Source organism: Hyperoodon ampullatus (assembly GCF_949752795.1).
Source record: "Hyperoodon ampullatus genome assembly, chromosome: 19".
Lineage (NCBI taxonomy): Eukaryota > Metazoa > Chordata > Mammalia > Artiodactyla > Ziphiidae > Hyperoodon > Hyperoodon ampullatus.
The window spans coordinates 6,356,392-6,383,127 of NC_136932.1; the positions used below are offsets into that span (position 1 = coordinate 6,356,392).

The window sequence follows — 26,736 nt, forward strand, 5'->3', positions numbered from 1 at the left end:
GCTCCCCCGGAACCTCCACCCACCTCCCAGAGGAACCCTGGGAAGAGCAGCACACACCTCTCCACCCCTCACCTGCCCCCGCCGTGCAGACCCACCCAGCTGAGGGGGAAAGGCCGTGTGGCCCCTCACTAGCCATCCCCCTCCCCAGCAGCCCTTTGACCCCGCACTTCCGGCCCCCAGGGTCTCCCACACTCCTCAGACCCCACAGCTGCAGAATTGCTCTCCCACTCTACGGAAAAGGGAAACCGAGGCCAGAGAGGCCAGATCATTGCCCAAAGTTCCTCTATGACAAGTTCCAGACAGTGGGGAGGGGGGATCTGTGTCTGCTTGCAGGTCCCTGTAACTCAGGCACCACCGGGAGGCCCCACCTTGCAGGGCAGGGTGAGCAGGGGTGAGTCAGATGCAGGGCCGGGCAGGTTCAGAGCAGCCTGAGCACAGAGCCAAGTGCAGAGAAGCCAGGCCTCAGCCTCCCCTGCTAGAGACTGAAGTGGGGGGCTAAGCAGGGGCCCAGGCACCCTTAGGGTCAGGGGTGAATGCACAAGGCAAGAGCAGGCGCCGACCCCAGCTAGAGAGAGAGACCAGGGTGCTGAGGGCCCAGAACGTCAGTGGTTCCCCACACCGGGGGCCCCTCTCTCTCCTCTGCCACTTTCTGCCTTCCCACCCCTTAGCCCACTTCTAACCCTGGACCACAGCCAGGTGTTTTAATGCTGGGCTTTGCGGGGCGGTGGAGGGAGGAAGGGGAAATACCCCCATACGCATGTTGTCTGGTGCCCCAGGGCCTCGTGGGCCAGCCCAGGGGTCTTGAGGAGCCACATTCATGCTGGGGTGTTCAACGCCTGCTCGGTGCCGGGTCCCAGGCCAGGAGACACGGATGAACAGGCTTGGGCCTGATGTCAGGGTGTCTCAGCCCAGGGGGAGAAGAGGGCAAGAGAAAACTAAAATCCCATGGAGCAGCCAGGGCCTTATCAGCTGTGACGTGCAGGCAGGGGGAGAGAAGCGTTCCTAGCAGCTCATGTGCACAGGGTTCACCTCGGCGTTCAGTCTGGTCTTTTGTCAACTTTGCATCCGTATACAGCAAAATGCACGTCGGAGCAGTAGTTCATAAAGTCATCCCCCCATGTGCTATTATTACACATTAAAATGGCTTGTTAAGACATGAAAATGCAAATGGATCTTAACAAAAACTTTCCCTTTTTAAGGACATGTGAAAAGCAAAGTTGGAGGATTTAGAATGCTACAATTTAGTTCCTAAAATACAGACATATTTTGAATATAAATGATTTGAGGGACAGACGTAGTGTAGGTGCTTGGTCCAGAAAGTGAATTTTTTTTTTTTTTTTTTTGCTGTACGCGGGCCTCTCACTGCTGTGGGCTCTCCCGTTGCGGAGCACAGGCTCCGGACACACAGGCTCAGCGGCCATGGCTCATGGGCCCAGCTGCTCCGCGGCATGTGGGATCTTCCCGGACCGGGGCACGAACCCACATCCCCTGCATCGGCAGGCAGACTCTCAACCACCGCGCCACCAGGGAAGCCCCAGAAAGTGAATTTTTATAATTCATATTATCGCCATACTTCTTACATAGTAAATACAAAATAAATGTTGAATAAATCAGAAGAGAGAAGGAAAGAAAGAAAGAAAAATGCATGTGTAATCCCTGTGCGGCTCGGCGAATTTTCACAAAGTGAAACCAGAACCCGTATAACCAACACCCAGATCACAAAGTGACTTGAGCATCTCCCAGAGCCCCCACTCCCTCACCCCGTGCTCCCTTCCAGGTACTAACCACCCCCAAGGGGAACCATTACATCTAACAGCAGAGACTCATAGGACCTGCTTTCGTGCCTTATATAATTGGACTCATAACACATGAGTCTTCTTGCTGAACATTACGTCTGCAAGGTTCTCTCACTGCTGGAGAGAATGCTGTTGTGTGAACAGACGTGTAGGATGGTGACAGGGACGTGGGAAAGGACATTCCAGGCGGGGGAACTTGGGGGACGAAGGCAGGGAGGTGAGAAACAGCCCAGCCCCCAACCTTGCTCCCACAGCAAGTATCTGGAGCTTGGAGGGCCTCACAGGTGACCCTCCCAACGCAAAGAGGGACACTGCTTAACCCCAGACCAGCTCCCAGGATGGGCATCAGCCAGGAGCCAGGCCTGAGTCTGCAGCCCAAGGCCTCCCCAAAACCCCCGGCTCTGTGTCCTGTCCACCGCCTCCCAAATCCAGTCTGCTCTCCTCCCCCACCACCATGTAATCTGCAAAAAGAGGAAAGGCACCAGAGAGACATGCTCATCGTATGCAAATAATATGCAAATGAACTAGACTCCCTGGGTCAACTTGGACAGTGAGTGACCAGAGCAAGGGGACAGCCAGACCTTCAAACTCCAAGGGGATAGACCACCCCCTAGCACTGTCTCAGTCCTCCCACTAGTTCCTAGCACACACAGTCCTCACCCCCAAACCTTCATCCCGAAGCTCCAGCCTCCTGCTTTTCCCTTCACCTACTGGTTCAAGTTTGAGTCACAAGGGGGCTGCAGGATGGAGGCCCTGAGGTGGGCTCAGCCCCTGCCTTCCAGGAGCTCACAGTCTATCTGGGAAGTGGACACAGACACAGCCACCACTCCCCAGTAAAGAGCCAGGCTCAGGACAGCGCTTCTCAGCCTTGAAATTACCTGGGGACTTGGGAATTCAGTAGTTCTGGATGTGGCCCGAGACTCTGCATTTCTGGCCAGCTCCCAGGGGATACTGATATTCCTGGTCCCAGGCCACTCTGCAAGCACCCAGGCGTATAGAGTTGTGTGCACAGTGCCCCTGGGAACACGAAGGGGGCTGGGAGAAAAGCAGGTAGAAGAGCGGTTAGGAACCAGCAGGCCAGGATCAAATCTCAGCCCTGTCCTGATTTGCAGTGGGCACGTGTCTCCCCAACCCAGAGCTCGGGGTCCTGAGCTGAAAGATGCCCACGGATAACACCTGCCCCCACCTCACCAGGTTCCCGAGGCTTCAGTGAAACAGGACTTGTCAAGGGCCTCCGTGAAGCTTGGCACATTGCAAGTGCGTGATAATTGGGAGACATTAAAAAAAAAAAATCCAAGGTTGACTAGGAAAGGGCATGGGGAAGATTTTGGGGCAAAGGAAATGTTCTCTATCTTGATTGGGGTGGTGGTCCTTTGGGTACACGCATTTGTCAAAACTCACAAACTCTGGGACCTCCCTGGTGGTCCAGTGTTTAAGAATCCCTCTTGCAATGCAGGGGACGCCGGTTTGATCCCTGGTCGGGGAACTAAAATCTCACAGGCCACAGGGCAACTAAATCCTCGCACCACAACTAGGGAGAAGCCCACACACTGCAACGAAGATGCCGCGTGCCGCAACTAGGACCCTACGCAGCCAATAAATAAATAAACAAATAAATAAACGCATGGACTCTGCACTTAAAATGGGTGAATACTTCAATACCTCCATTAAAGTTGAATTTTTACGAAGAGAGCAATGAGATTGGGACTTGCAAGGTGAAAAGGACAGGGGTTTCATTAGAAAGAGAGAACTGCCCAGGTAGAGTCATGGAGGTGGGAAAATGCAGCCACAGGAAGAAGGCGAGAAGACAGGTCTCCCTCACTGAGCACTTCTGTGAGGGGTGGAGGAGAGCCAAGGCCCAAACTGGGAGGAGAGCGTCCTGACCCCCTCCAAGGGCTGCTGGAGACCAGGGTCCATGGAGCCCCTGCTGAGTGTTTCTGGTTGGCTGACATCAGTGACCCCTCATTGAGCACCTACTGTACGCCAGGCACTGGTTTGGGACTTCACCTAGATCAGGGCTCACCTGATCCCTTCCCAAGAACTAAAAATCGTTTTTACATTTTTAAGTCATTTTTTTTAAAGTGAAAGAACAACATTTTGTGACATGAGAAAATTGTACAAAATTCAAATTTCGACGTCCAATAGTAAAGATTTATTGGAACACGCCCACGCCCATTTGTCCATGGGTTGCTTCACACTCCAAAGACAGAGTAGTTGGGACAGAGACCAAATGGCCAGCAAAACCTAAAATATTTACCATCTGGCCCTTTACAAAAAAGTTTGCCTCTTAAGCCTATAAAGTAGAGGTTAAGACCGCACTGTACGAATGAGGAAGAATGAGGGTGCTACGCAGCCTTCCTCCGTTGCTGAGGTTCGGACCTGCCCCCAACTCCAGGCAGGGCTGACCCCCGCCTCCCTGGCCCTGCTGGCAAACCCGACCCACCTCCTCCGAGCACCCGGCAGAGCAGCAGCGCCCCCTGCCGGCGGTCGGAGGTTGGACGGCGCGCGCCGAGCCCCGACTCTTGGCGTCTGCCGCCACCTGGTGGCCTTCTTCGGAAGTGCAGCCAGGGGCCCAGGCGGACGGGGTCCGAGGGAAGGCGGGGCCCGTGCAGATAGATGTAGCAATGACGGAGGCCAACCGGCAAACTATTCAGGCAGAGATTGAAACCTTCAAGCTAGTGTCCACTGAAAACGTTTCACCTCGTTCCTGCTTATTTGATGGGTGAGAGTACATGTGACAGTGCCTAGCGGGATGCCTAGATGCTTAAAAACGTCAGGTGTTGACGGTGGCTCTCAGTCTCCACTTCCTGCGGGGGTGGGGGGAACAAGAGCTGCGGCCAGAGGACGATTGGAAGGGACTTGAAAGATCTTGAACTGACCCAAGTCCCCCAACCATGCACTGGGCTTTGCATGCTTCTCTCATTCTTTCTTACCTTCATTCATTATTCATTCATTCTTCCAAGAAAACTTTCTTGAGCACCAAACGAGGCAATGCCCTGATAACAAGACAGTGTTCTTGCCACGTGCACCTGACAGTCCAGTGGGAAAGGCTATTACCCGATAATTTCAGTAAGGCATGAGGAGCCATATTTAGGGGGAGCAGAGAAGCCTAAACCTGCAGGGCAGCACACAAGGCTTTGGGGAAGGCTTGAAGTGGCCCGAAGATGGGTGAGTGCATGTGCAAAGGCCCAGAGGTGAGTGTGGCCAGCAAGTTGCTGAAAGAGGGCCTGAGAGGCAGGAACACAGAGAGCAGCTGGGCAAGGACGCAAGATGAGGCTGGAGGGAGAAGCGGACTGTGCCAGGCAGAGCCTCCAAGGCTGGGTGGATGCACCAGGGTCAACGGGCAGCCCCTGCAAGGTCTGGGAAGAGGCAGGGCACTTCTGTTCCTCAGGCTCACCCATTCCATGACTGGGCAGTTCTGATCGCTGGAAAGTTATTCATTCTGGAGTGAAGCAGCCAGCTGTAAGCTCCCCCTGCCCACAGGCTCCTGTCCTGCTCAGGACGTGCACAGGTGGAGTGGCCTCCCTGCCCCCAGGACAGCCTCTCACCCCCTCACAGCCTCGCTGGCTGTTCCCTGACAGAGGCGGCCTCACAGGGCAGGTGGGAGGGAGCTCTGGAACCAGGTTCCAGGGGCAAATCCCAGCTCATCCCCTTAAAGGCTGTGTAACCCTGGGCCTCTTACCTAACTTCTCTGAACCTCGATTCTCTCCTCTGTGAAAGAGGCACAACACTGCTCACCTCAGAGTGGGTGCACTTGCGAGGGATGGAGGTAGGAAGTGCTCCCCGCCCTCGGTGCGCCCCCAGGGCCCTCCCCGCCTCGGTGTGCACCCAGTGACGTGGGTCTTAGGTGTCGGTCATCAGTGAGCGCTCCTCGTTTGCCACTTCACTCCCAGTACAGTGCTTGCCACCTGGTGGGTGCTCAATAATTTTAGCTGGATGAATGAATGAATGATCCCTGTGCTGATTACATACAAACCCACAATTGCCACTCGGGACACAGGACAGCACAATTGCGAACGGTGACACAGCTCCCCAGCTGAACCAGCAGTACCCTCGCCCCTATCACATCCCTGGTGAAAGTGCAGAGGCCCAAAGCTCGGAAGACAAACCCACTCAGTTAAGAAGTGGAGGAAACTCAAGACTGAGCCCTGCGTGCTCGCGGCGCCCTCTGTTGGACAGACCCATCATTGCGCGCCGCGGGAGGGGGTGGGGGGACACGCAGTCCTTACCCCCGCCCCGCCCCCTCCTCCCCTCTATCCCCGCGAACCACCCGCCCCTTCCTCACACACCCCGTCGCCCAGGGAAGCCCCAGAGTGTACCTGACCCTCCGCAGACATCTTTGTCCTGCCTCTCGCCTCTCTCCTGCGCCCTCGGCAAGCACATTTCAGGCATTCCTAAATCCCCGCCATCCCGCCCCCGCTCTCTCAGCTGGTCTCAATTGTCAAATGTTGGAGCGGAAAAGGACTTTAATAATAATAGTAAATTATTAAAGTCCCTCCCTGCTCCAACATCGCCCCTCTTCTGGGCCACACAGAATCCCAGAAAGGGGGGAGAATGTGGTGACCGTCAGGTCATTAGTGCAACCATCACTTCGCCTTCGCGAAAATCGGGGCAGGGGGACTGGGAGAGAACAGGAAGAGGAGACTTCGTGGGCATTTGCCGCGAGCTGGACTCTGTGATCGGCCCTTTCCTGGTACAAAGACACTTGCCCGAGGCCGCAGTGCAGAGCCAGGACCCAAACCTGCCACTCCCTCCCTGCCTGGTGCTCCTTCCATCCTACCGGGATCTCTCTTGGAAAAGGGACCTTGGAAGAAGGCGGTACAGGAAACACACGCACACACTCACTATAGACCTCCAACTGGTGTCCCCACCCCAGACCTAACGCCCGCCAGCCCTAGAGAGAGGACTCCCCTCCACACACCTCGAGGGAACCGAGTAACCTTTCAGCGCTTTGGATGCTGGGAAGGTGGTAGGAACAAGGGGGGCGGGGGGGGACCAGCGGGAACCTCACCTGTTCTGAAGCCCGGTCTATGCTGCCATCTTGTGGCCTTATCAGGAAGTGCGCCTGTTCCGCCGCTCTGCGTTCGTCTTGTAAAGGTCCAAGTTAACACGTGGGTTGAGCGAAACTGAGCAGTGTGCTCCGGCTCCCAGGGACAGAGAAAGGAACAAGGCACAGCCCGTTCCTTTACAGTTCGTTTAAAGCTTACAGTCTGGCTGGGTGGCTCCAAGTGACATGGTCCAAAACGCAACTCAGAGCCAGATGCTCACCAAAATAGAAGGTCTGCAGAAGGTTCCAAAAGATGGAGAGAGGCATCAGGAAAGTGATGTTGAAGCTGGGCCTTAAAGGGCAGGTAGAACTGGGGGCGAGCGAAGATGAAAGAAGACACTCCAGGTGAAGGGACCAGCCTGAGCAAAGGTACAGAGGCAGGAAAACATCGGTTCTAAGGAATCCAGTTTGTCCCAAGCCTAGGTCAGATGTAAGGCATTGAGGGCACGATCATTTGGGAGCCTAACGGGCAAAGCTGAGTTTGTACTTAAATCCTTATGCAGTGAGGAACCAGCAAAAGTCTCTGAGCAGGGGCACTGCTCTGTCAGGGATCTCTCCAGGAAGAAAAAAGCATAGTAGCTGCAGAGGAGGGGAGTGAACAGGGCAAACAGGAGAGAAGTTTTGGGCAGCTGAGAAGGTGCTGGGCAAAGAGAACGGATGAAGAACACGCAGCGCTGATGGTGGTACTACTGAGAGTGCTGACAAGCCAGGGCCACCAGGAGAGACGAGGACTTCAGCTTGAGTTGCTCTCTGTGAAGACGTCCTTCACGCACTACAAGTAATAAATTGATAAAAGTGGAAGCAGTAACACCGGCTCACATGTGTACAGACTACATAGTAAAGAAAGCACTTTAACTCATGCATGCCTTTGACTAGTATTTATTGAGCCCCTACTATGCACCAGGCCCTGTGCTAAATGGTTTGGGATCCATCAGTAAATGGTGGTTGATTCCAGTAGAGACAGACATTAACAGCCCTAATAAATACGTAAAGTACATGGTGTTCTAGAAGGTGCTATGGGAAAAAAGGAGCCGTAATGCAGGGAAAGGAGTATGGGAGGACTGGGTGGAGGGCTACAATTTAAAAAAGGGGGGGGGTGTCCAAGAGGGAAGGGATGTGTTTATGCGTATGGCTGATTCCCTTCGTTGTGCGGCAGAAATTAACACAACATTGTAAAGCAAGTATACTCCAATTTAAAAAAAAGTAAAATTTAATTTAAAAAATATAAATAAATAAAACAGGGTGGTCAAGAAAGGAGACATTTAAGGAAAACCTCGAGAGGAAGGGTAGCAGGGAATCTTAAAAAAAAACAACAAATACAAATGAACTTTTTTCCAAAACAGAAAGAGACTCACAGACATAGAAAACAAATTTATGGTTACCAAAGGGGAAGGGGGTGTGGGGGAGCGATAAATGAGGAGGTTAGGATTAACATGTACACGTCACTATATATAAAATAGATAAGCAACAAGGACCTACTGTACAGCACAGGGAATTCTACTCAATATTTTGTAATAGTCTATAAGGGAAGAGAATCTGAAGAAGAATTTATTTATTTACTTACTTACTTTACTTATTTATTTATATTTATATATAACTGAATCACTGTGCTGTACACCTGAAACTAGCATGATATTGTAAATCAGCTATACTTCAATTTTTTTAATTTTTTTAGTTTACTTTCCCCTAAGAGGCCTATATTCCCCCCGCCTTCCCTTTTTTCTATTAAGATGGTATTTAAAGCCTGAATTCTAAGCCACCTTGGAATTACTCATTTTTTTCCTGGGTACCTCTCCCATATGCATGAGGTATACATGTTAATAAATCTGTTTGTTTTTCTCTTGTTAATCTGTCTTTTATTACAGGAGTCTCAGCCAAGAACTTAGAAGGGTGGAGGGAAAATTATGTTTTCTTCCCCTAGAACACTTTGGGAAAGAAAGCCATGTGAATATCTGGGGAGAAGCTTCCAGATCCCAAAGTGGGAGCATTTCTGGCATGTTCTAGGCCCAGCAAGGGAGCTGGTGTGGCTGGAGTTGGGGGTGGAGGGTGGAGTAGTTGAGATGAGCTGGGAGAGGTGATAAGGATTGATACAGGGGCCCTGTAGAACCTGTGAAGACGGGCTTTTTCTTTTGAGCAGATGGCAGTCATGTCCATGTTCCATTTTAAGGAGCTTTCTCAGGCTGCCATGCGGGGACCAGACTCCAGGGAGCTTGGGTGAAAGTTGGGGGGCTATTGCAACCATCCAAGGCATAGATGATGGTGGTTCAGTCTGGGGCAGGAACCAAGGAGTGTTGAGCAGTGATCAGGCTCTGATATATTGTGCAGAGAGACCTCGAGGTTGCCTAACCATTGGATGTGGGGTGCGAGAGAAGAGTCAGGATGCTGTCTCCACGGGGAAGGAGCTGCCATCAGCGGAGACGGGGCCACTGTGAATGGGGCAGCTTGGGCGGGGAGGGGAGATTAGGAGCTCAGACTAGGGCTTGGTAAGTTTGAGGTGTTTATTAAACATCATAAGGCGGATATCAAGTGAATCAACTTCATTCAGCCCACTTGGTAACCATGTGTGTGTGCGTTTGTGTGTGTGTGTTTATTGTGGAAAGTACACGCAACATAAAATTTACCATTTTAATCATTTTTAAGTATATCATTCAGTGGCATTGTTGTACACATTGTACATTGTGTAGATTCACATTGTTGTACAACCATCATCCAACATCATCCTCCTCATCACAATCCATCTCCAGAAACTTTTCATCATCCCAAACTGAAACTCTCTATCCATTAAACAATAACTCCCCATTCTCCCTTCCCCCAACCCCTGGCAACCATCATTCTATTTCTATAAATTTGCCTATTCTGTGTACTTCATCTAGGTGGAATCATCCAATAGTTGTCCTTTTGTATCTGGCTTTTTTCATTTAGCATAGTGTTTTCAAGGTTCATCCATGTTGTAGCGTGTGTCAAAATTTCATTCCTTATTAAGGCTGAATAATATTCCATTGTATAGGAATTCGTTTTGTTTATCCATTCATCCCTCAATGAACATTTGAGGGTTTTTCACCTTTTGGCTATTGTGAATAGTGCTGCTATGAACATGGGTGTACCTCTGCTCATGTCTCTCTGCTTTCAGTTCTTTTGGGTTTATACACAGAAGTGGAATTGTGGACCATATGTCGATTCTATGTTTAGGTTTTTTTGAGGAGCTGCTATGCTGTTTCCCAACCCTGTGTGTTTTTTCCCCACTTTTACACAGGAGGGCTTCAGAATCAGACAGGGAAAGGAACTTACAGGAGGTAGCAGAGCCCTGAGCCAAGGATGCTTGCCCCAGAGATGTTTCTGGTTCTCTTGGCCACTGTGATTCGGAAACCCCTGCTAGAGACAGACCTGGAAATAGAAACTTGTGGGAGCTGTATTGAACCGAGGTGCAAACTTAGGAGCCAACTTCATAGAGCTGGTGGGGAACGAGTTTGCCAGTTTGCTGCAGAAGAGAGGAATGTGAGACCCAAGACAGCAGGAAGCAGGAGTTTGGGACCTGGCAGGAGTCCAAAGAAGGAAGGGGAGAGCTGCCTGTCAACACAGCCCCAGGCCAGGCCATCCAATCACAGCTTGCTAGCGGCTGTGTGACCTCGGGCTGGTTACTTACTGTTTTTTTGTTTTTTGGTTTTTTTTATATTTATAAGTAGGTAAGCCCCTACTCACCCTTTCTGAGCCTCTGTCTCCCCATCTATAAAATGGTGATGATAAAAGTTCTTGCCTTGGGACTTCCCTGGTGGTGCAGTGGTTAAGAGCCTGCCTGCCACTGGTTGCATAGCAAGATATGCTTATGTGACCAGCACACCAAAAAAGCCTTGGTCCCTAGGGCTCCAACAGGACTCACTGGGTAGGGACACTTCACACATGTTCCTACAGTTCCCTGCTGGTGGCCTCTGATGAAGGACTCTGAAGCCTGTACTGGACCTCTCTGGACTCTACCCAATGAAAATATCTTTCCTGCTGCTTTACTCTGTATTTTCTGCCATAATAAATTTTATCTGTGTGTATAAAAAGAAAAAAAAGAGTCTGCCTGCCAATGCAGGGGACATGGGTTCAAGCTCTAGTCCGGGAAGATCCCACATGCTGCAGAGCAACTAAGCCTGTGCGCCACAACTACTGAGCCTGCACTCTAGAGCCCATGAGCCACAACTACTGAGCCCGCAGGCCACAAATACTGAAGCCCGCGTGCCTAGAGCCCATGATCTGAAACAAGAGAAGCCACCGCAATGAGAAGACCACGCACCACAACGAAAAGTAGCCCCTGCTCGCCACAACTAGAGAAAGCCCGCACGCAACAATGAAGACCCAATGCGGCCAAAAATTAATTAATTTTTTAAAAAAAGTCCTTGCCTCATCGGGTTGATGTGACAACTAAACATGATGAACTAGGATTTGTAAAGCCCTTGGCAGAAAGCTGAGAGAGTGTCACAGAGCCCAGGGAGGAAAGAGTCAGAGAAGTGGCTGGGAGAGAGGGGAAAGGCCCTCCTTCACATGGGCTGCTGGAGGGAATGTGAACCAGTTTGCCTCTGGAGGGCAGTTTAGCAAACACCTTAAAGATATGCTTATCTGGGGCTTCCCTGGTGGCGCAGTGGTTCAGAGTTCGTCTGCCGATGCAGGGGACACGGGTTCGTGCCCCGGTCCGGGAAGATCCCACATGCCGCGGAGCAGCTGGGCCCGTGAGCCATGGCCGCTGAGCCTGCACGTCCGGAGCCTGTGCTCCGCAACGGGAGAGGCCACAGCAGTGAGAGGCCCGCGTACCAAAAAAATAAATAAATTAAGTAAGTAAGTAATTAAATAAAAATAAATAAATAAATTTTAAAAAGGATTCTGGCACCAAGAAGTTTGCAGCAACCAACCACACCCCCTCCCCTTTTAGTATAAAAGAAGCCTGAACTCTGACTCAGGGAAGACAGTTCTTTGGGACACGAGTCCACCATCTCCTCTGTCTGCTGGCTTTCTGAGTAAAGTCACCCTCCTTTGCCCCAACGACTGGTCTCTTGATTTATCGGCCTGTCCTGCGGTGAGAAGTATGAGCTTGGAGTTGGTTACAGCCTGAGGACACAGAACAGACAAGTAGCAGGACAACATCTCAAACGGTCCCTTGACTTAAAACCCCTATTTTGTTAGCAGGGCCTCCTGTAGGGACTGAGATGATTCCCCTGGGTTTGGGCTGCAACGCAGGAAGCCCTCAGATCCTCAGGAGCATCTGGGAAGAGAGAAAGGAAAACACGCACGAGTACATGCTCACACTCACTCAGATATGCATCCACACGCACACTGACACTCACATGCCTATAGCCTGCTCATACACTCTCACCTGCACGTATTCACACACACCCACACATACACACACACACACACACACACACAGTTGTCCCGCTCATCTCTGAAGCACAACTAAACTCTGGCGGCCCCCTGACCCTTCTGTCAAAGTGTGGGTTCAGCCACTGTTTGTTTAAAGAAAGGAATTAGGGATCCAAAAAATTGTTTGTTTGTTTGTTTGTTTGCTGTACACGGGCCTCTCACTGCTGTGGCCTCTCCCGTTGCGGAGCACAGGCTCTGGACGCGCAGGCTCAGAGGCCATGGCTCACGGGCCCAGCCGCTCCGTGGCATGTGGGATCTTCCCGGACCGGGGCACGAACCCGTGTCCCCTGCATCGGCAGGTGGACTCTCAACCACTGCGCCACCAGGGAAGCCCCCCAAAAATTTTTTTAAATCCTAGTCTATGTGCTGTGATAGCTGCCCTGTCCACAGCAGCAGTGACCACCCAGACTCAGTCCTCAAGCATGTAGTAACATACCCTCCTCACCCCAAGAATTGGGATGCACTCCCAGGCACTAGCCCCACCAAGGAAATGACCAACCCCCTTACAAAGGCAGAATCACCCCAAGGCTTCTCCTGGAAACCCAGCCACTCCAGGTGACCATGCTGCCCAGCAGGAAGAGGGCCACCACCACCCTGGCCAGTGTCCTTGTCCAAGCCCAGGCTTGGGCAGAAGAGCTAATGCCACCTGCTTTGTCAGAATCTCGTGGGACAGCAGTGGGAAACACTCAGCACAGCATGTAGTGAGTAGTGGGTACTCAATAATTGTTCGTTTCACAAAATGAAAAATGTATTGCCCAAGAGTGAACGCTAATGTAAACCATGGGGTTTGGGTGATTGTGATGTGTCACTGTAGGTTCATCAGTTGTAACAAATGTACCACTCTGGTGGGAATGTTGACAGTGGAAGAGGCAGCTCTGCCTGGGCGGGGCCAGAAGGTACTTTCCTCTCGGTTTTGCTGTAAACCTGAAACTGCTCTAAAGAATAAAGTCTATTTTTTTGTAATTATTTCCTAGAATTCCTCTTAGGAAGAGTCTTAGCTAGGGGTAGAGAGGACAGCATCTAAGCTGTTTGGGGCAAAGGACAAGGTTGGTGCCCCAGCCCCTGGGGCATGGTCAGGTGGCCATATTTGGTCAGTAGCTGGTGGAGGTGTCAGCTTGGGCTGGGCGAGTGAAACAAAAGGAAAGACCTTCACCTTCCTGGTGGTAGAACCCTCAGCCCTGCCCAGGAAGAGACCCAGTTTGGGTGGGGGAAGATAAGCCACTTGGGAAAGGAAAAGATCATGTAACTCTCTTCACATGACCGTCCCTGAGCTGTTTTCTAAACTGGGAGCAGGAAGCAATTCGCAAGCTTATCAGAGATGCTTGAGGCTGTAATAGGAGACCAGGAAACAAGTCTGATGTTGGTGAGGAGAAGGCTGGGGGGAACAGCCAAGCGTATGAGTGTGGATTTGCCATGTGCTGTGTCAACGAATCCTCTCTTCAGTCTGGAATCATCTAGAGCAGTGCTTTCCAGTAGAAATATAATGCATGCCACCCATGTAACTTTAAATTTCCTGGTAGACACATTTTTTAAAAAGTAAAAAGAAGCAGGTGAAATTAATTTTAATAATCTATTTTATTTAACCCATATAATCCAAAATATTATTATTTCAATAAGCAATCATATAAAAGTTATTGAGATATTATACTTTTTTTTTTTTTGGCTGCATTGGGTCTCCGTTGCTGCGCACAGGCTTTCTCTAGTTGCGGCGAGCAGAGGCTAATCTTCATTGCGGTGCACGGGCTTCTCATTGCGGTGGCTTCTCTTGTTGCAGAATACGGGCTCTAGGCGCACGGGCTTTAGTAGTTGCAGCACGTAGGCTCAGTAGTTGTGGCTCGCAGGCTCTAGAGCGCAGGCTCAGTAGTTGTGATGCATGGGCTTAGTTGCTCCGCAGCGTGTGGGAATCTTCCCACACCAGGGCTTGAACCCGTGTTTCCTACATTGGCAGGCAGATTCTTAACCACTGTGCCACCAGGGAAGCCCTACATTAGCCTTTAAAAAAATAAAATAAAAATAAAAATAAACCTGAGGAGGTATGGTCTCTGTCCAAGAAGACTGTCAAACACACCTGTGAGCTTCTCCCAGAGAGGGACCAGGTGTGAACTGACCTCCCCACAACAACATCTGATGCTCTTTACTCCATCTGGAATGTCTACCCCCACCCCAACCCAACCCCAGGGGACTCCTACTGCCACGCTCAGAATGCAGCACCCTCTGTGCACCTGTGCCCGGCACTTCCTCGCTTCCGCCTGGGCCCCTGGCTCGTTGGGGGCATCTCCTGAACCCTGCCACGCTGTGAACTCCCTGAGGGTAGGTGCCAGGTCTGGCCCTTCTAGGCTTCCTCCGCACTCCATCCTCCCCGCAACCAAGTCTGCAGTTCGCCCGCCCAGGCGAGGGGAACCAGGGTCTCTGGCCTGTACCTCCCTTCCTAAGCAAAGCTGCTGCCCCCTCAGCCCATCCACAGAGGGTCCTGCAGGACTTCCAGAAGGAGGAGGAAGGAGAGGAGGGGAAGGAGCAGAAAGCAGGAGGGGGAAGGCAGATGCTCTGCCAGCAAAGGGGGACTGAGCAGGAGTCCCTGGCAAGCGGAGGAAAAGTGAGAACAAGCAGAAAGCCTGGCGGTGGGAGGCAGCGGCAGGGGACAGGGGGATGGCTGGAGGGGAGTAAAGCACACTAGGCTTAAGGGGCCAGCTCCACGAATTTTTACCACCAGGATCAAGATCGAGATTGTTTTCAGCACCCCATAAGGGTCCCTCGCGTCGCTTCCCACTACACACCCTGGGGCGGGGGAGGTTGAAGGGGTGATGTATCATGAGCGGAACCCCAGCTGGGGGCTAAAGCACATCTCACAACAACCCCGTGCAATCTGGGTCAGTGCTGCAGCAAGCCCAGGTCTGCCTCCTTTTCCAAGTAGTAAGAATAGCAGACTTCATTCACTGAGGAAGGGTGGGGGGACATGATTCCCATCACGTACATACATATGGGTAGCTCCCGAATAAGGAATGCAAGAAAGATCGCGTTTATTTGACTTTCTTTCAATCAAGTTAAATCCTCTGCCCGTCGTCCCACCAGCTGCCCAGAAATCTGACCTTGGATGTGACAGGGCCTCCAGCGATCCCCAGGATTCCCTCTAGGTCACGGGTTTTTCTCTAGCACCAGAGCTACAGGGAGGCCGCTTGGACCAGATCAGCCATCTGCCTTGGTTACCATGGAGATGCCTATTTCCCCAGAGGATGTGATCTTTTCCTGGTGGGAGATTCTGCTGCTTCCATGCCAGGTTCAGAGCCCTGGGGAATCTTAATCAAGGCTGAAGGTCCCAGGAGTCCCACACAGCCATGCCCTTGCCATGTCCCAAGCTCAACCTGGAGAGGTGCCCCCCTCTGTCCCCCCATTCTCAGGGACTTGCTCCTGTCCCTGCTGCTCTCTCTCTTTCCCTTCTCTGCTGAGAATCTGGCATAATCTACTTAGTGATTTAATAACATTACATTTTTATCCTGTCACACTTATTTTTCTCTTTAAATCTCCTCAAAAGCTTAAGAGAGGAAGTATTCGTATCCCTTTGTGCAGATGAAAAATATGGAGGCTGGGAGACTAAGTCACCCAGGCAGGAAGAGGTGGGATGATACTCAGATTCAGGTACTCCAGAGCCTGTGCTCTGGGGTCAGGACTCAGAACAAGGAGTGCGGTAACGAACAAGCAGTATTATCAGCAGGCACAGATGTCACTTTCAGACAATTTTGTCCTGGCTCCATCATTACTCTACAAGCTCCCCGGGCTGGGACAACCTCCACACTAGGCGGTGGACTCTTTTTAATAAGATTTTTTTTTGATGTGGACCATTTTTAGTCTTTATTGAATTTGTTACAATACTGCTTCTGTTCTACGCTTTGGTTTTTTGGCCCCAAGGCATGTGGGATCTTAGCTCGCCTACCAGGGATCAAACTCGCACCCCCTGCATTGGAAGGCGAAGTCTTAATCACTGGGCCACCAGGGAAGTTCCTGGATAGTGGACTCTTATAGACCCTCCTTGGAAATGTCCCCAACGGGAACACAGAGCTACAGACTTTAGACCTGGAAAAGGCCTTAGAAATTACTGAGTCCTCCTTCTAGGGGATAAAATGGAAGCCCTGAGAGGCAAACAGGGTCGCCCAGGAAGCTGGTGGTAACCAAGAACTGGTTGTCCCACTTTCCTAGCCACCTGCCCCTGGCCTGGCCTCTGAACAGTAGGCTTGCCAAAGCAAAGCCTGTGTGTGTTTGTGGCAATAACTGTTTACAGTGCACGGAGGTCAGGTCTTGCACCGGACACCAGGTCCCTGTAAGAGGAGCTGGGGAACATGCTTATCTAGGGCCACCCTCCCTGCCCTGCACCAGGAAGCCAGGTCCAGGAGCTCCCTTTAGAGCCCAGAGTCGGACCTCTGAAAAGGATCTTTTCTCAGTGCTTCACCCCAGGACTCTCTAAGAGGGCGGCAGAGGTTGCAGCCTGGAGCCAGGGATTGGCCATTCCTAGTAACTGAGCAACTATGAGACAAGTTGGGACCTGAGATTCTTTGCTGCAGTGTTTGCACCTGAACAAACATCTCCTAGAGCAACAAAATGCAAAGAAACTAGGAGGGACTAAAAATAACTGCATGTATGCACAGTTGGGGCAAATTATGGATAACAAGATACAAAAAGACCAAAAACCCAACTGCCACTTCTGAAGACCCAGGAGCAAAAGCAGGGTACTGTGCATGCCCCCTGCACTCAATACCACGAAAGGGGTGGGCAGACCCCCTGAGCCGCCCCTCTGGCCCGACCCCTGGACACACCCGTACCTCACCCCGCATAGGGAACCAGCTCGTTTTTGCTTGTTTTTGCTCCCCCTCCCTGCTGCAGCAGGGCCCCCAGTGAAGCCTTGCCTGAATTTCTTATCTGGCCTCTTATCAATTTCTATTGATTAAGGAAGGCCGAGAACCCTAACTGGTAGCACCTACAATGCCTGTTCATTCGACAAGCATTGAGCACCCACTGTGTGCAGGCACCTACTGCACATACACAGCAGAGGAGAGAGGCACGTACCCTATTCTTTTCAGCTCACAGTCTAACAGAGAGATAAATAAGGGAACTGGCAAAGCCAGACCACGGGCATGTCCCCTGTGCCATCACACAGGGCCCCACGCTTAGAAGGGCCCTGTGCTTGGCTTCATGTTCTGCTGTCGCTGTCTTCAAATTCTGAAGCGTTTTTGAACAGAGAGCCTCACGCTGTCATCTTGTACCAGGCCCAGCAATTTATGTAGCCAGTTCAAGGAACAGGCAAGCAAAATGCAGTGTGATTAATGCCAAAGAGAGGAAGCGGGGGCACAGAGAAGACTCCCGGCTGAGTCCTGGAGGATGAGTGGGAGACATCAAACAGAGAAGAGGGGGGAAGAAAAGGGACAGGATGTACAGACCCTGCAATGAGAAAGACCGGGTGCTTCGTAGAACGTTGTAGAATGTGGGGAGTGGTGACACACCATGAGGTGAAGGGGAACGAGGGCCAAGAAAAGCCAAGATAATCCTGAAGAGCAAAACAGAGGAGCTCATGCTATTGGGCACAGAGACTTCTTATAAAACTCCTATAATTGAGAGATTATGGCTCTGGAATAAATAGAGCAGTGGAACAGAACAGAGAATCCGAAAACGAACCCACGCATAAACGAAAATATGATTATGATAGAGAAGGCAGGACAAATCAGGTACTAGCCAATAAATGGTGCTGGGACAATTGGCTATCCACATAGGAAAAAGAATTAGACCCCTCTCTCACATCTCACACACACACACACACACACACACAATTCCAGGTGGTTTAAAGACCTAAATGTGATTGGGAGATTGGGATTGACATATATACAGTAATATGTACAAAATAGATAACTAATGAGAACCTGCTGTATAGCACAGGGAACTCCACTTCGCTGTAGAGTAGAAACCAACGCAACATTGTAAAGCAACTATATCCCAATTTTTAAAAAAAGACCTAAATGTGAAAAAGCAAAGCTTTAAAACTTTCGGGAAAAAAATCAAAAAAACAGGGTATCTTTATAAACTGGAGGCAGAGAAAAGATTTCTTCAATATGACATAGAAAGGATCTTTTCCTAAAAGGAAAAGATAAGCTGGACCACATTGCTATTTTAAATTTTCTTATAACAAAACATGTAGGCACACTGGGGGAGCCAGCTCTGATTCATTCACTCTCTCTCCCCAATCCCCTTTCAAGCACAGCCATGTCTGTGAGTGTAGAGGTTTCCAGGTGGAGGAAAGTTGTGCCCTTAGCTTCTCAGACTGGGATGGGTGTGAGACTGGGACGCCCATGCCTTCTAGCCATGGTTCCCCAATTCCTGATATCAAGGAAGCCAGATGATTATTCAAAAGACCACTTAGTAAATACAGAATCAAAAAAAACTCTCAAGAAAAATGGTATAGATGATCTTACTTGCAAAACAGAAATAGAGAGACACAGACATAGAGAACAAACGTAGGGAAACCAAGGGGAGAAGGGGGGTGGGGGGATGAATTGGGAGACTGGAATTGACATATATACACTATTGATACTATGTATAAAACTGATAACTAATGGGAACCTACTGTATAGCTCAGGGAACTCTATTCAGTGCTCTGTGGTGACCGAAATGGGAAGGAAATCCAAAAAAGAGGGATATATGTATACATATAGCTGATTCACTTTGCTGTACAGTAGAAACAAACACAACATTGTAAAGCAACTACACTCCAATAAAAATTAATTTTAAAAAAAAACTATCAAGTACACCCAGCTTTTCCTCCTTTGGGGTTTTCCATGTGATGGGCTCTTTCTCTTTAAGCATCAACTGGGAAGTCACCTCCTCAGAGGCCTCCTGAAGCCCTTGTTGTGATGTGCTCCAAGGACAAAGAACAAGATAAACTCAAAGGGCCAACATCTCCGGAACAGAGAGTTACCGGACCCTTATCACCCTGTCACAATGAGACCATTGCAACATCTCTGAGCTTTCCCAAGCAGCATGCCTTGCTCCTTTCCCATCCCATATAAAGGAAGGTATTCATCCCACTGGAAACATGTGGACCCTACCCAATTGGCAGGTGACTCACAAGTCCCTGGCTATAAAAACAGACAAGCAACCCATGCTCATCGTCGACTTTCCCTGGCTACCAGAAGTCGGCTCACTGTTCTTGCAGCGACCCTTCTCTTTAATAAACTCTTCCTTACATTCTGCCTTGTGTCTGGAAATTCTTTTCCAACCCATGCTCAGACCATGACACTTGTCACTCTCTCATGTCACCTTATTTACTTCTTTCTTGGCACCTGTCACAATCTGTCATCTTATTTATTGTCTCTCCCTCCCATTAGACTCCACTGGTGCCAGTGACCCTGACCATCAAGAGACATAAACCCACAGTCCTTGGGGCCAGCATACATTTTTCTGTTTGCCTTGCACAGTGTTTTTCCAAAATTAAATTTATTGGCAATGTTTAGAAATCAAAAGATTTTATAGAAACATCTGAATTTCAGGGTTCTCTTGAAAAAGAAGATCTAGCACAATGGGCTGGAGCCGCTGCAGCCTCTGATTTTCACCCCAGCGCTCACCACACCCCATTACACCACGCTTGGCTGTCTGCACTCCTTTACCTTACCTCCCTGGCCCCTGGAAGCCTTTGGAGTCTAAAACCACACTAGGTACCCCTGCAACTATAAGCATTTCAATTAATAAATTGAAAGTGCAAGAAAGGTTGACTGTTTTGAAGGAAATAGTTCAACTAAGCTCTGGGAAGGCTCAACCCCACACAATTTGTATGACAAAAGTGCGTGAGTTCTTCTTGGCCCCCAGAACCAGCGTTACTCTCCCTTGAACTTGTGCTAATGATCTGGGCATTCTTTCCTTAGACGATCTAAACGATACGTTTAAAGTAGATTAATCCATTTTTAGATTAGATTCATCTAAATGATAAATTAATCTAAATGATAAAGTTAAGGTTTTGGTTATACTATTGTACGTTGAAAAAGTGCCGCCCTAAATCTGTTACGGAGCAAATCTGTAAAGTAGGGAGTAAGTGGGTAGTCGGGTGGGTATGAGATAGTGGGAATTTGTCGTGTTTGGGAGGGTCAGCATCTAAATCCCCTCTAAGGAGTGCCAATCTACCCCAGGAAAAAACCCTTCCCTGCAACAGGGTCAAGAAGGCGGAACAAGCCAGAGAACATAGGGTACAGGCACAGAAACCTCCGTCAGTTGTCTGCACCGGCCAGACACCTTCCTCCAGCATTGCGCAGGCGCCTAGATGAACCAACCCTTCCCTCCCCCTTCCATCTCTCCCCTAGTCAAGAGGACGCCCTCCCGCAGCACACAGTTCCTGCGCAAGCGCCGTCCCGCGTCCCCGCCTCCGGACCAATTGGAAGCGGCGGCGCCCGGGCGCAGGGGGCACAACGCCGTGGGTGGGGCCTGCACGTGAGGGCAGCGCGCTGGCGTCACAGGGGCGGCTACATAAGTGAATACAGGCACCGCCCCTCCGCCCCAGTCCCTGAGCCGTCGCCGAGGAGTCAGCAGCCTTCCCCTCGAGCCCCTTCGCTTCCCGACGCTCCGTCCCCCCCGCCTGCCTTCTCCAGCCGCCGCCTTCCGCAGGCCGTTTCCACCGAGGAAAAGGAATCGTATCGTATGTCCGCTATCCAGAACCTCCACTCTTTCGGTAAGTCCCGGAAAGGTCCCAAGAGGAGGAAGGCCCGGGCGGGGCGCTCCGGATCCGCAGCCAGGGCCCGGAAAGCTGCTAAGCGTTCCGTACCTTAGTGAACTTGGGTAGAGGGGAGATGTCCGGGCTCGCAGGCAGTGGGGCCGCGGCCTGGGCCCTGGGGTTGGCCCCTGAGCGCGACCGGAAGGAGCGGGCGGGAGGTCAGCCCTTGGGCGGGTCCGACGTCTCGGGTGGCGCATTTACTAATGGCTCCCTGGCCTCATCGGGCCACACCCGCCCCTCCCGCCACCCTTTCGTCACATCCCATACGTCACCGCCGTTGTCACGGAGCCGGGAGGGAGAGGCGGTGCCAGCCATAAGTGACAGCTGCGCGCGCCAATGGGGCGGGAAGCGTGGCCCCGCCTCGGAGCTTGGGTTCCGGCCGGTTGCATCAGCTGGGTGGGGCGCCGCCGGCCAACCCTGGCTCCCCCGACATGTGATCAGCTTTCGAGGGCGGGCCTGGGGCAGGAAGCCCAGACTTTCTCCCGGTCTGGGGAAGCCGGCCGTCCCGGACTGACGTGTTCGAAGAGAGCCAACAAAGAACATATCTGATCTGACCAGGCCCTGACGATTTCAGTATCAGTTTCTGCACACGGAAGAGATCCAGTGGGAGGGTGGCAGTGGGATCTGAGCACAACAGCACTAAACGAGCTTGACCTTTCTTCCCAGACCCCTTTGCTGATGCAAGTAAGGGTGATGATCTGCTTCCTGCTGGCACTGAGGATTATATCCATATAAGAATTCAACAGAGAAACGGCAGGAAGACCCTTACTACTGTCCAAGGGATCGCTGATGATTACGATAAAAAGAAACTAGTGAAGGCGTTTAAGAAGGTAGGTTTTTAATGAGATTGTAGGGAGATCGTATTTACCTTGCCTACATGGGGCTGCTGTCCTGTATTACTTCCTGAAAAGGGTAATTAGTGGCATTCAGGCCGTTGCGCTGCCTAACTTGTTTTGCTTGCATTGTCCTTGCAGAAATTTGCCTGCAATGGTACTGTAATTGAGCATCCAGAATATGGAGAAGTAATTCAGCTGCAGGGTGACCAGCGCAAGAACATATGCCAGTTCCTTGTAGAGGTGAGTTGTCACTTCCTGTTAGTACATTTGTGCCTCTGCCCTGACTAACTAATCTGAGATCTGCCTAGTCTAGTCAGTTTCTGCTGGGGACATAGAAGTTTGTTTTCTAAGGCTAAGCCAAACAGTTGAGTTTTTGAAGTTCATAGACAAAATGTATTCCTGAAAGCAAGGGATTTGTCTGCCTTAAGTTTACTGTTTACATGGATCTACTTTAAGGGTGCAGTTGCATGCAGACAGATACTAAAACAAGCAGGATGTCTGGTTGGCTGTTCCTAAGTGCTAAAATCCTGTTAACACCATTGGTGGTTAACTGAGTGTACCCTGAGTTGAGAGCATCTGGGCTCTGGGACTTCTCTTGACCAGTGTAGAAGCAGGAAAACAGGATTGTTGTCATCAGAAATGGAGGCTTTAACTCTATTTCCTCTTTAAAACTGCCCTTTTTTCCTTTGCAGATTGGACTGGCTAAGGACGATCAGCTGAAGGTTCATGGGTTTTAAATGCTCCTGGCTCAGTGACGCTTAAGTGAGGATTTCCATGCAATGAGTAGAATTTTCCTCTGTCCCTTGTCACAAGTTTAAAAACCTCACATCTTGTGTAATGTAACCATTTGGGGTCCGCTTTTAACTTGGACTAGTGTAACTCCTTCATGCAATAAACTGAAAAGAGCCATGCTGTCTAGTCTTGAAGTCCCTCATTTAAACAGAGGTCAAGCAGTAGGCACCTGGCAGTGTCCAGCCTGAAACAAAGCAATAACAGTGATGTTTCAGCCAAGTCCAGAGCCCTAAGATCACAGACGGCTATGTCTGGCCAGAAGCTCCTCAGCAATCCCTCTACAGAGTTCCCTGCCCTAAGAGAATGTCGCCACCTGAACAGCCCTCGGTGAAGCTGAGAGTGGAGTATGGGGTGAGGCAGCGACGGCAGCTATACTGCTAGAGGGAGTCTTTGATCATCAGGGGAAAGATCCCCTGGTATCTCCAACGTGACCAGGTGGACAGAGCTTAGAGCAGCCACCTTCCTTCTATTGAGGTGACAGGACAGCTGGCTTGCCACCAAGGTCTTTTTGCCCAGACATATCCTAGCTGATCAATGTCCAAACTAGAATGTGAGGCCAACCTTCTATCAAGAGTTAAACTTTTGACAAGGGAACAAATTTCGAACCGATGTATCAGTCATGTAGCTGTAGAGCTCGCAACTTACTAGCAACAGCTGCCCAATGCCATGTGAAGTAACAAACTGGTTTTTGGTTTTTTGGGGGTTTTTTTCCCCCTGCAGTTTTAATGTTATGTAATGTATTTAAACCCTTATTTAAATAAAACTTGTTTTCAGAAACATCTGACTTGCAGATTTCTGTTTAATACATAGTCATAGTCAATCTTGTATGTGTGGAGGAAGCACAGAAATGGCAGTAGAGGTTACATGTGCACCTGCAGCTCCTCAAATGGAGCCTCAACCTCTTAATGAAAAACTAGTGAGCTTGTCCCTCCACGTGCCCCCCATGTCAGCTGTCCTGTAAGCATTCAGCCAGAGCTGTGCTGTCCCATTAATCTGTCCTGAAAGAAGGTGCTGCTTGGCTGACAAGACACTTGGCCAACTGCCTGAGTGGTTTAGTGGTTGTGGAGGAACTTGCCTTGTGAGATGACAGCAGGGTTGGTTTGGAAATCCTTGACTTCCCTCCTTAACAGGTCTTAAGGACTGTGACAAAATGATAAACATGGTGTGCAACTTGATGTAATCCACAAACCCCAGAAAAGGCATAACGAAAGTACTTTTTCTAGAGAATAGGTTTGTAGTATTAAAAATCTAGTGACTAAAATGTTGGAGAAGCTGATACTTAATGTTGAGAGGCCATCCCTTGACAAAGGGCAATGAGCAGTGAAGTGTATCAAAGTCTGCCCTTAGGGGCATTCTATTAAACACAAAATCTTCCGTTTGTGGATTATGAACTGGTCAGACTTCAAACTCTGAGAATGGTCATTAGGAGTCAACCCTTCCCCTCTTGGTTGCCGGCCAATTTTGTAAATAAAGGTTAGCCTCCCACATAGAGGCCAACCTGGCGCCAGGGAGGTGTGTGTGGAAGAGGAGGACCAGTGAGATGCAGGGCTGAGCCGGTGGTAATTGCCCTGAAAAGATTCTAACCCCAGAGGCAGAGGCTTGTAACCCAAGATCCTACAAAACTGCTTGTGTTTAATAACTTACCACTTGACTCCAGATGAAGCGGCGGTGTTCAAATTATTTGGATGATACTTTTAAAAATCAGAAATCTGACTGTTAACCAAAAGGGCTTATAGGGGCTTCTATTATAGAACAACCTAGGGGCCAAACCCACAGAAGACCACAATCAGAAGATGGGATGAGAGGCTTCCCTGGTGGCGCAGTGGTTAAGAATCCACCTGCCAGTGCAGGGGACGTGGATTCAAGCCCTGGTCCGGGAAGATCCCACGTGCTAAGGAGCAACTAAGCCCGTGCACCACAACTACTGAGCCTGTGTCTTAGAGCCTGTGAACCACAACTACTGAGCCCACGTGCCTAGAGCCCATGCTCCTCAACAAGAGAAGCCACTGCAATGAGAAGCCCACGCACCACAATGAAGAGTAGCCCCCACTCACTGCAACTAGAGAAAGCCCGCATGCAGCAGCAAAGATCCAATGCAGCCAAAAATAAATAAGTAAAATTTTTTTTAATCTGTTTAAAAAAAAAGAAGATGGGATGAAACAGTAAGAGGATCCTGTGCCGTTAGTGTGCTGGTCCTGTGCTAGGTTGTTAACATCTCTTGTGGCTATTAAAGACCTCCAGTTCTCCAGAATGGGACTATTCTTTGGAAAACTAGCAACATCAGTATTCAATCAGCTGTCTGGAACCAACCAAGACAAGTATCTGAACATAATGGCAAGAGGTTTGTGAACATTTTTTTTTTCTTTTTTTTTGGCCTCACCAAGTGGCATGAGAGATCTTAGTTCCTCCTGACCAGGGATCAAACCTGTGCCCCACTAGTGGAAGCTTGGAGTCTTAACCACTGGACCACCAGGGAAGTCCTGGTTTGTGAACATTCTAATCAAATTGATGTGACTTGGGTGTATCTCAGGGAATGAAATAATTAAGAAAGGCTAGGGACTTCCCTGGCAGTCCAGTGGTTAAAAATCCATTCTTCCACTGCAGAGGGCACGGGTTCAATTCCTGGTCGGGGAACTAAAATCCCACATGCCGCCTGGTATGGACAAAAAATAAATACACAAATGGGCGTGCCCCCCCCCCCAGAAAAAGCCTAATTGTCTCCATTTGATAGTTAAGAAATATGAAATGTGGAAATTCCCAAGGCTGATAGGTGGTTGCACATTTTCTAGAACCCAAGGCTCTCCATTGCTCTTCCCACCAGGTGACCTAAATAGTTTATTTTACAGAGGTTGCATGCTTGGTATATGCAGTGAAGCATGCAAGGAATCGTGGGCCTCAAAAAGGCTAGTCAGACACCCTGTGCTTGGGATGCTGACCCCAGATAGGGGTGTGAGACTGGCACACAGCTGTGACACAAGGCAGAGAGGGGTCAAGGCCACCAGTGGCTTTACCAAAGAGCTGCAGGAACTCTGATTGGGAAATCTTCCCCACCTCCATAGGACCTCCCATAGGACCCGGGGAGCCTTCATAAAGGAGGTGCCATCAGAAGCAGGACATTCCAGGCAAAGAGAAGAAGTCAAGACCCAGGGGTGGAAGCACCTATAGTGTGTGCGGAACCCATAGCTGGAACAAAGGCTCTGCATAGAGCAGAAATAATTCAGTACTGCTTCTCACTATATGCCAGGCCGGTGCTAAACGACTCATTTCACAGTACGGACTCAGTCCCATGGTAAACAGATTCAGAGAGGGAATATAACTTAACCAGCAAGTAGGTGGGGAGGAAGGGGTGGAGGAGAATAAGGGCTGGGGGGAAGATTGGTGTGAGGTCAGAGTGGGCTGAGCCACAGGCTCAGACGTTTTGATGTTAATATGCAGAAGAATCACAGTAAAGAATGTCTCCCAGGGACTTCCCTGGTGGTCCAGTGGTTAAGGGTCCGCGTTCCCACTGCAGGGGGCACAGATTCGATCCCTGGTTGGGGAACTAAGATCCTGCATGCCATGCAGCTTGGTCAAAAAAATAAAGACTGATTAGGAAGATGATTAATAAAATTTACGGCCAAAAACAAAAAGTCTCCCGGGCTTCCCTGGTGGCGCAGTGGTTGAGAGTCCGCCTGCCGATGCAGGGGACACGGGTTCGTACCCCGGTCCGGGAGGATCCCACATGCCGCGGAGCGGCTGGGCCCGTGAGCCATGGCCGCTGAGCCTGTGCGTCCGGAGCCTGTGCTCCGCAGCGGGAGAGGCCACAGCAGTGAGAGGCCCGCGTACCGCAAAAAAAAAAAAAAAAAAAAAAAAGTCTCCCAACTCTCTGCTCCTTAGTTCCTTTCTCCCACCCCCAGTTTTTTCTCTCTGCCTCATCCTTCCCCTCTCTTCCTTCAGTCTCCCTGCCCAGCCCAATGCTCATCCTCGGCAACAGGGACAAGCAGGGCCAAAGACAAAATGAAGGCAAAATGCAGACTGGTGAGCTAAAACTACTTTAAAACCTATTCGATTTTTAATCTATAAAGAGGTCAAAGAAACCCAGTATATTCGTGAACAAACATTGTACCAGGAGGCTCTAGAATTGACTCCCTT

The 26,736-nt window shown here is 50.2% G+C and overlaps 1 protein-coding gene across 1 annotated transcript; it reads left to right on the plus strand.

Moving 5' to 3' along the window:
- The first annotated feature begins 20,775 nt into the window (after positions 1-20,775).
- On the plus strand, positions 20,776-23,384 carry EIF1 (eukaryotic translation initiation factor 1). Its single transcript, XM_079724578.1, has 4 exons — positions 20,776-20,935; positions 21,644-21,807; positions 21,952-22,053; positions 22,506-23,384. Exons 1-4 carry the CDS (start codon positions 20,905-20,907, stop codon positions 22,548-22,550), a joined length of 342 nt encoding a protein of 113 aa, XP_079580704.1. The 5' UTR covers positions 20,776-20,904; the 3' UTR covers positions 22,551-23,384.
- The last annotated feature ends 3,352 nt before the right edge of the window (positions 23,385-26,736 follow it).

Excerpts from the sequence above, each read along its gene's own strand:
- EIF1 (XM_079724578.1), top strand. The coding sequence starts at position 20,905 with ATGTCCGCTATCCAGAACCTCCACTCTTTCG. Across the intron at positions 20,936-21,643 it reads CCAGAACCTCCACTCTTTCG|ACCCCTTTGCTGATGCAAGT; the intron begins GTAAGTCCCGGA and ends CTTTCTTCCCAG. Across the intron at positions 22,054-22,505 it reads TATGCCAGTTCCTTGTAGAG|ATTGGACTGGCTAAGGACGA; the intron begins GTGAGTTGTCAC and ends TTTCCTTTGCAG.